The sequence below is a fragment of the Bactrocera tryoni genome, chromosome 2 (assembly GCF_016617805.1).
Source record: "Bactrocera tryoni isolate S06 chromosome 2, CSIRO_BtryS06_freeze2, whole genome shotgun sequence".
NCBI lineage: Eukaryota > Metazoa > Arthropoda > Insecta > Diptera > Tephritidae > Bactrocera > Bactrocera tryoni.
In genome coordinates, this window is record NC_052500.1 from 44475083 (window position 1) to 44485267 (window position 10185).

At 39.6% G+C, this 10185-nt stretch overlaps 1 protein-coding gene across 1 annotated transcript; it reads right to left on the bottom strand.

Annotated features, from left to right (window-relative positions):
* Positions 1 to 3675: 3675 nt before the first annotated feature.
* LOC120768716 lies at positions 3676 to 8206 on the bottom strand. Its single transcript, XM_040095487.1, has 2 exons — positions 7162 to 8206; positions 3676 to 3731 (listed from the first exon to the last, which is right to left on the bottom strand). The coding sequence occupies exons 1-2, from the start codon at positions 8204 to 8206 to the stop codon at positions 3676 to 3678; spliced, it is 1101 nt and encodes a 366-aa protein (XP_039951421.1).
* Positions 8207 to 10185: the final 1979 nt, after the last annotated feature.

A 10185-nucleotide genomic window follows, 5' to 3' on the forward strand; every position in this document is an offset into this window, starting at 1 on the left:
AACAAAATAAAATAAAACAAAACAACACTTTACAATTTTCTTATTTACAAGAGACTTCGCTTTGCGATCAGAAATTTCATTTAAAGTCAATCAGTTTACACTGAGAGAAATTATTTCGTTAATTAATCTTTTCTAAATGAACGCAGATTCTAAAGAATCTAAATCTTCACAACTACTGAAAGTTCCAAAAATGATTCAAGATAATTCTGAATCGAGACTAGCAATCAAAAAAGAAAATCTGGACAATTTTTGGATACCTCTCCAAGCTCCAAAGGTCAAGCTGGCGTCATAGTAAAACAGTTCGCATTAAATGGCGACAAATTTAATATGACTTGGGAAACTCTGAAATCAAGATATGAAAATTAACGAATTTTGATCGATAAGCAAATAACGATATTGATGAACTTCCCAAAAATTCAAAAGGAAGAATTTATCAAACTTCAATCCACTGCTTCCAACTGTTTGCCGATTTTATCGACCCAAAATATTCCCACAGACAACGGGGATCCTATACTGGTAAATATATGCACAGCAGCATTACCAGAAAATTCATTATTATTGTGGGAGCAATTGCTCTCATCACGAAAAGGTGCCCAACGTGGCAACAAATGAAAGATTTTCTCACTTCCCAGTATGAAATCGCCGAAAGGGTAAAGAAAAAAATAACTAAACCAAAAGGTATACAGCACTACCTCAATAGAAGCTTCCACAAGCCCTACGCCAACAGCAACAACAATTTAAAGAGAAGCTTCTTCAAAACGCAATCGTACTCATCTGAACAGAATAAATATAGATCATGCGAACTATGTACAGGAGGGCATAAGCTCAAATCTTGCGAGAGATTCAAAAAATTTAATACTATCGAAGCAAATTTAAGTGCGTCTAAACGACACCATTCGATGCTTCGTATAAATAAATTTTCCAGCTTACTCTCAAACAGCACAAATATCAAAAGAGCCACGGGTCTAAGAGCAACAACAAATCCTGAAGTGCCAAATCCACAAAATTGCCAAGAAGCACCACGCTACTCAAAGGCATTAAAAACTCAAACGCTACACAGCGAAAATCAAAGGAGGGTACTACTACCCACGGCAGTCGTCTCCATCGAACATCGAGGAGAACTGTTTAAATTCAGGGCCCTAATAGACCAAGGATCACAACGATCTTTCATGCCGTCTAGGGCCCAAAATAGTCACAAGACAAGCCAACTTTGAAATTACGGGAATGGGCCGAAGAGTAGTTCAAAACTCTAACAGAATCTGCCACATTACCCTAATTTCTCTCCAAGCGTACATAAGAATACAAGCAGAAGCTATAGTCTTACCGCAACTAACAAACATTTAGACCCCATGGAGGAAGTAAATCATTAAAGGCAAATACTACTCATTATACTTGCCACATCATGCAGTAGTAAAGCCAGACAAAAAACCAACAGAAGTGAGAGTTGTCTTCAATGCATCAAGATCCACCAGCTCGGGCAATTCCCTAAATGACATTCTATTCACGGGACCCACACTCCTACCAGACTTAATGCTCCTTATATTAAATTGGCGTATATAAAAATACGTTTTCAATAGGGATGTTGAAAAAATTTATCGACAAGTAGTCGTACATAAAGATGATCAAGATTTTCACCGTATTAATTTCCGAAAATCTCACAATAGTCCACTATGTAACTTTAAGCTAAAAACAGTTACCTTTGGCGTAAGTTGTGCCCCATACCTAGCCATTCGTACACTCCACGATCTAGCAGAAGAAACAAAGTCAGAATTTCCTTTCGCACACAAACGTATGCAGACGATATTCTGTTTGGAAGTCACAGTCTTCCACAAACATACGAATCATTATCACAGGTAATACAAGCCCTCAAATCCGCAGGGTTACCACTAAACAAGATTACGGCAAACCACCCAAATACATTAAAAAACATACCAAACGAAAATTAGTTGGACACTAATTTCTTATATTCGAAAAGAAAAGTACAGCAAAAACTCTGGGCATCCAATGGAATACGATATCGGACCAGTTTTCATACACGACTGAGTCCATATCCGCATTATCCGCCATTACAAAACCCCAAATTCTATCTTTTGTGGCAAAACTTTTCGACCCCGCAGGATGGCTTTCGCTAATTATGATACAAGCCAAAATCCTGATACAAGAATTAGTGCTAGATGGGACTGACTGGGACGAGCCAGTAAAACCACTTCGTTTAGAAAAGTGGTACCAGTTCACGAGCAATCTAAACGATATCTCACAAATACAAATCCCAAGATGGGTAAATTATTTCCCAGAGCACAAAGTCGAACTAAACGGCTTTTATGACGCCTCTGAAAAAGATATATTGCGCCACTATATATACATACATATATGTTCGCACACAAAGCGACAATTCGACCACAAGCCACTTACTAGTTGCCAAAGCAAAAGTGGCTCCACTAAAAACAATAAGTCTACCACGCCTAGAACTATGTGGTTCACTACTGCTTGCCAAACTAGCATCCATAGTACAAACGCATATGAACATGGCAAAATATAAATTATATCTCTGGTCTGATTCCAAGATTGTATTAGCCTGGTTGGAAAAACCACAATATGCATGGAAGACGTATATTTTCAATCGAACGTCTCAAATTCTTGACCTAGTGGGATCAGCTACTTGGCAACACGTAGCCAGTGCTGACAATCCTACTGATCTATGTACGAGAGGGTGTAAACCTCTGCACTTTGCCACAACCACCCTCTGGTGGATGGTTAACAGAATCTCCCGATGCTTGGCCACAATCGCCCCAGAAAGTTGAAAGATCGACTCCTTTCACATAACATTGGATGATACTGACATCCTTGAGAGATTTTCATCTTACCCCCGAGCCCTCGGAGTAATCGCTTACCTGCTCAAATTCGTAGAGGGACTCAAAATTAGAATTAAGGGAGTACCCATAGTATACCCCCAAGGCAATACAGTGGCGCACCTAGACTTATAAAAAGCAAAGGTCGCTCTTATCGCATCTAATTAAGCGCGGTTCTTCAGTCGAGAGATATCAGTACTAAGAGAATCGAAGCCGAGTGATAAAAAGATATCATTCATAGAAAGGTCTACTTCATGCAAATGGTCAGCTTGTCAATTCAAGCCTAACGGATAACGAAGTCATCCCATAGTTACACCAGAGAGATTGCAATTAGCCACATTATGTACATGTCGGTCCATGTGCGGTAGCATCGTCTGTATTGATGTCCGTACAATTTGGTGCTGCATTAGGAGCGCCGTTCATGGGCAAGCCGGTTTCCATTTCTCTAAGTCAATATATTTCTGGCGAAGCGTAGCGAACAACTGCGCGACCGATTTCCTCACCTCACCAATGAATCAGTACCAAAAGCGCTTCATCACTCTTAGTATATCTACCAGAACAAAGCCTTGTGCACATTCTTTGTCCCTTTCTTGCCTTTACAACACTCGTTGATTTTATCGTGACGCGCAGAAGGACACTCGGCAAAACGAAATGCTTTTACCTCGCTCTCACACCGAAGGATATAATGAAGAGAAACATGAAAACAGCATACTTCGATTACATTGAAATTTATTTACAAAGTACTTTGCATACACAGTAGTTTGTCATTTATTACAAAATTACGGGGTCATTCGTCATTTCAAAAATGATATCCAAATTAACAAAGTTATTTGTTTACATCGACACGGCCTTCCTGACTAACACACGTCCTCGGGTGTAATACTAGAACAACAAAATAATATCCTTTTTTTATTTTTTATTTTTTTTTTTATATAAATGAAATATGTCAATACGACATAACTTAAGAAATAATTTCCACAAGGTAGCCTTCAGTGACAGGGTCCTGTAAATAAGGGAAACTTCCTTACATCAGGGCTTTATCAAATAGCTCACATAATATAATATTATAATTATTATTTATTTATTTATTTATTTATTTACGTCTTTTTCAACGTCTTCATTGACAACGACGTCTCTTTCAACGCCTTTATCGCCATTAACGTCTTTTTCAACGTCTTTATCGTCATTAACGTCTCTTTCAACGTCTTTATCGTCATTAACGCCTCTTTCAACGTTTTTATCGCCATTAACGTCTCTTTCAACGTTTTTATCTTTATTTTTAACAGACTCACTTGCATTTTCATTGCAGCTCATGTTTATTTCATTAGCAATTTGTTCTTCCGGAAGCCTTCGCAAGTGCTCATGTGAGTATTTGTACGACCTTTTACTATTCAACGATTTCAATATGTACCTGTCTCCCTCCAAAACCTCTGTCACTAAAAACGGCCCTCGGTACTTAGGGTCTAACTTTTTTTGATGTCTTTCTTCATTTTTAAGTAAAACGTAATCACCAACCTTATATCTAACAACTTTTGCTTTACCTTTATCAAATTTTCTCTTATCATAACAAGCGTTTTTCTGTATATTTTTAGTTGCTTGATCTCTCAATAAATCAACATCAACTTTGTTTTCTTCTATATTAAATGAGAGTAAACCGAACGGCCGTGCCTCTTTACCTATTAATAATTCTAATGGACTAGCCTTAGTAGTCCGATTAACCGTGGAATTCAGAGCCAATTGAATTTCTCCCAAAGCATCCTGCCAAGAACGTTGGCTTGTTTCAACTGCTGTTAACAGATTTTTCAGCGTGCTCATTACTCGCTCTACTTGTCCATTAGCACGACTAGCGCCTGTAGCAATCAAATGTAAATTAATTTTTTGCGACATACAGAAATCCCGGGACCCTTTGCTGGCGAAACACCTACCATGGTCAGCAATTACACGATTCGGCACGCCAAATAATGAAATTGATGACTTGAGAGACCTAACACAGTTTTCTGTATCAAGGTTTAGAGTGTGATATAAATACACAAATTTAGTAAATGCATCGATTTGGACGATAATATATTCTTTAAGGTCATTCTTACCAGTTAACTTCCCAGTGATATCGATGTGAACGGTATGCCATGGAATGTTAACTTTAGGAATGGGGTGCAGTTCGGCTTGTATTTTGCCCGAATGTGATTTGGATAGCTTGCAGGTAATACAATTATCAACAAATTTTTTTACGTACTTAGACATATTATCGAACCAGTAATATTCATAAACCTTATCGAGTGTCTTTTCTGACCCCAAATGCATAATGGACTCATGCACATGATTAATTACAGACTATTTGAAAAGCCTAGGAACGACCGGTAAACATTTTGTTTTGCCATTTCTTTGTATTTTTCTATGCAATGTCCCTGCGCGCAGTTCATAAGTATTTGCCTCATCTCTGCTTAGTTCATTATTTCTTAATTTACTAACAATAGTAGCTATCTCTGGATCCCGTTGTTGCTCTGCAAGGAGCCAGTTTTCTGAAATTTCTGCCAGGTTGACCCGCTTCTCAGGAATTCTTACAACCGGTGGACTATCAGAGGGCAATGGGTTACGAGAAAAGAAATCTGCATGTGCCATTCGTTTACCCTCTGCATACTCAACCGCAAAATCAAAAGATTGCAGATAAGCCCACCATCTATGGACCCTAGGTGTTAAATCGTTTTTAGTCCGTGAAGCTTTGAGAGAATTGCAATCCGTGATTACAACGAATTGGTGCCCTTGCAGATAATGTCGAAAATGTTTAATCGAGTTGACAACGGCCAAAGTCTCCAGCTCATATGAATGATATCTGGACTCCGCAGAAGACGTTCGTTTACTATAATATTCAATAACATGTGGCTTGTTGTTAATTTTATGCAAAAGAATGGCACCGTATCCATCCTCACTAGCATCTGTATGCAATTCGATTGGATACTGCGGATCAAAAATTGTCAAAACTGGTTTATTTGTCAAGACGGAAACTATTTTCTGTTGTATCTGTTCATGCTCTGCCTTCCAAGTAAAATTGTTTTTACTAGAAACAAGGAAGTACAGTGGTTTCATTACTTGTGAAAACTTAGCTACAAATTGGCAAAAATACGAAGCCAACCCTATAAATTGTCTCAACTGGTGAACAGAATTAGGTGGTGGTAGAGCTGTCAAGGCTTGAATTTTACGCGGATTAGGTCGAATTACTCCGGCTTTAATTTCATATCCAAGATATTCAACACTCGATTTTAGAAAAGAACATTTATTAACATTAAACGAAAACCCGGCCTTTGTCAAAACATTCAAGACCACCTCCAACCTTTCAAACGCTTCTTCTTTTGTTGACGAAATAATCATAATGTCATCCATATATGACATATGAGTACGCAAGGTCCCCCAATGCCCTCATTACCGCCCGTTGGAAAACCGATGGAGCATTTTTGAGTCCAAACGGCATGGTCAAAAATTCATATTGCCCCTCTGGCGTGACGAAAGCAGTGAGTTCAATCGAGTTTGGATGAACAGGGATTTGGTGAAATCCGCTCGCCATATCCAAACAAGAAAAATAATTTGCTCCACGCAGCCTAGCAATTTGGTCCGATATAAGTGGTAAAGGATACTTATCCGACACCGTGTTCGAATTCAATTCGCGGTAATCAACACAAAGGCGATCAGACCCGTTCTTCTTCTTTACAAGTAACATAGGGCTAGCAAACGGAGAACAACTAGGGCGAATAATGTTGTATTTCATTAACTCTGCTATTTTATTCCTAACAATCTCTTTCTCTTCTGAACTAAGCCTATACGGTCGCCTTTGTACAGTTTTATTTTGATCAATTAACCGTATCTCCAAATGGCCAGTGGCGAAACGATTTTGCGGAATCCCTTCTATAAAAAACTCGGTATATCCACTCAACAAAGACTCTAACTGTGCTTTATCGTTTTCGACCAGGTCGGTATCAAGAGCAAATAGCTGTTGCAGCACACATTGGCTGCCTTTTCTTTAAAAATATCAAATTTGTTAGCCGTAATAAGGACACCAAAATTCTGACTCAGAATTTCACGGCCAATATAACATCGTGCTTTAAATATTTATCTAGTACAACATGAAACAAGACTTCGAGGGAATTTACAACAATTTCAATGTTTGATAAAATTTGTAAATAACTACATATAGAAGTATTTCCGATACTTCTTAAAAATACAGTATTACTTATACGTTTCCCTGAAAATTTTCCCGACATCGTTTCTTTGAGAAGCGAACATTCCGCCCCGGAATCAAAACAGAATTGGTATAACTCACCAGATTGACTCAGTACTCCCTTAGGCTCGATAATTTCGCACACATTCACTCTCTTTTCAAATCCGGATTTACTGTTGCTTGAAGATTGATTGCTGCACTTCGATGCAATATGCCCAACTTCTCCACACCGGAAGCAAATAAGTGGCGACCGACCTCTTTCAGTTGATGTGCTGTCTGAGAACTTTCCCGCTTTCATTGCTGATTTGGTTTTATCTCTCTTCATCCGACAATCGGCGATTTTATGGCCCACTTTACCGCAAAAATGGCATTTAAGGTTAGGCGACGGTTTATACTTTTTCGACTCTGGTGGATTTTCGGAAACAAACTTTCTTTTACCGAATGCAAAAGCTCTGAGTTCTTGCTGAAGTTCATTTCGAGTTCTTATATTCGTTTTAAACAACAAACGCTGTAAATTGTTGTCAAAACGAGCTGAATGTGCGAGGACCACTGCGATAGCTATTTCTTCGATAGTCTGTGATTTCCATTTATGCATAAGAGAAGTCACTAGCCGGCTTGCATATACTGAGATGCATTCATTGTCATTTGGGTGACCATTAAGGATGTTCATCAATATTGCAGCTGATGTTTCAACACCCTCAAAGCGCTGTACAAACAAGTCCCTAAATTGTTGCCAAGTAATTCCCGCAAAGCTTATTTGTGACAGCCATTGCGAAGCGCAACCTCCCATTGACTTACTGAGGGCTACAATAAGTGCACTGCCTTCCAATGGATTGTCTGCCATGATCACGTCTACAGTCGAACACCAGGAAATCGCATCTACACCGAAAACGTCAGGGTTAAACTTTGGCAATGTAATACTTCCTTGTCCTGCGGATTTTGAAGGCTGCACCGCTTTTAAAAGTTCAATAAATTGTCGATTTTGCATTTCCAATATTTGGCGCAGCTGCTCATTCGCATTTACTGAAGATGGGGGAGTCCATTCCACTTCTGATGTCGGTCCATGTGCGGTAGCATCGTCTGTATTGATGTCCGTACAATTTGGTGCTGCATTAGGAGCGCCGTTCATGAGCAAGCCGGTTTCCATTTCTCTAAGTCAATATATTTCTGGCGAAGCGTAGCGAACAACTGCGCGACCGATTTCCTCACCTCACCAATGAATCAGTACCAAAAGCGCTTCATCACTCTTAGTATATCTACCAGAACAAAGCCTTGTGCACATTCTTTGTCCCTTTCTTGCCTTTACAACACTCGTTGATTTTATCGTGACGCGCAGAAGGACACTCGGCAAAACGAAATGCTTTTACCTCGCTCTCACACCGAAGGATATAATGAAGAGAAACATGAAAACAGCATACTTCGATTACGTTGAAATTTATTTACAAAGTACTTTGCATACACAGTAGTTTGTCATTTATTACAAAATTACAAAGTAATGTCGTCATTTCAAAAATGATATCCAAATTAACAAAGTTATTTGTTTACATCGACATACATATATCTCAACTATGTCCACGTACTATTACAGCACGCAGAACGTCGCCTAATGTAGCATATAGCCCGTCAAGAATTTTATATCCCAACATTCAAGCCAACAATAAAGAAATGCATTTTTCGTGCAAAATCTACACTATGCATAAGCGAAATATGCGAACGCAGATTATGGTAGCACTTCCACCGGAACGCTGCAACTTTGCGCTGCCCTTTACTACCACAGGTGTCGATTTTTTCAAATAAAGGCGTCCATGCTAAGGTCTCCCACACGACAAAAGCAGTACACCTCGAGCTATGTACCAATCTGACAAAAGAGGCTTTCCTCGTGGCATTTGCACGCTTCGTGGTTCTCCGTCAAAACTCATAAGTGACAATGGCAAAATATTTACAGGAGCTCAAAGAGCCACTGAAAAACAGTTTGTGTACTTTATCAAACAAGTTTCACCTGAGATTGTACGAAAGTACGCTCCCTCATATGAGTGGTTTATGGGAATCAGCAGTAAAAAGTTTTAAATCCCATTTTAGAAAAATACAAATTTAATTTTGAAGAATATACAACATTATTATTTCGTATTAAAGACGTTCTTAATTCACGGCCACTAACGACACTCTCGCAAAATCCCTCAGATCTAACAGCTCTTACAACAAGGCAATTTCTCAAAGGAGCACCCATTCTGACCATACCTGAGCCAGGCGTGGAAATATATGGGAAAGGATTAAAATTCTCCATCATGATTTCAGCCACCGATTGAAGGAGGAGTATATAAAGGACCTTCATAAAAGGTACAGATGAAAGAGTCTAGAAAAGGCGCCAAAGTCTTTGTTGACCTCCGTACTCAAAACAGAACTCTACCCGCTCGTTAAACTATGCTTCTTACCAACCGCAGATAATAACGAAAATGCACGTGATAAACAATTTGTACAATAATACCGACACGCAGAAATTGAAACATCTGTCTAATACCAAACCCGAAATAAACCGCAAATATGATAAATCATAAATAATATGTTGATTAGTACGACCTCGACAAACCAAATGAATGGTTACAAACAGACTAATTTTTCATAATATATACTATTGAGTTGCAACTAAACTCGACCTTTTCTCCATACAGGCAAATATGCATTTAGAAAATAGTCAAACTTCAACGCCAACAATGCGATTGGCCATCAGTGTACTCCGTCCTGGGGTTGTCCCAACAGCGGCGCCCCGATCAACCACCGCAACAACACCGTGAACTACAGCTCGTAGTACCATGCGACACCGTCATCACCAGCGGAGCCCCATTGCATACAATGCCGCGTTTGTCGCTGCCCACACCGACTGCAATACTGTGGGCTCTTCAAGGGGTTGTTACCAATACAACGCCAGCAGATAGCACAGGCACATGGGCATTGCCAGAATTGTCTGGCACACACGCACGCAACTCATGAATGTGATTCAGGGGTTTTTGTGGCAGGCAGCATCACACGCTGCTCCACTGCACCCCGAGACGTGAGGTCGGTCAGCCACCTGCCCCTCGCAGCCCCGGCACAATCATACAGCAAACCAGCCGTGTGGCACGGCGGCGA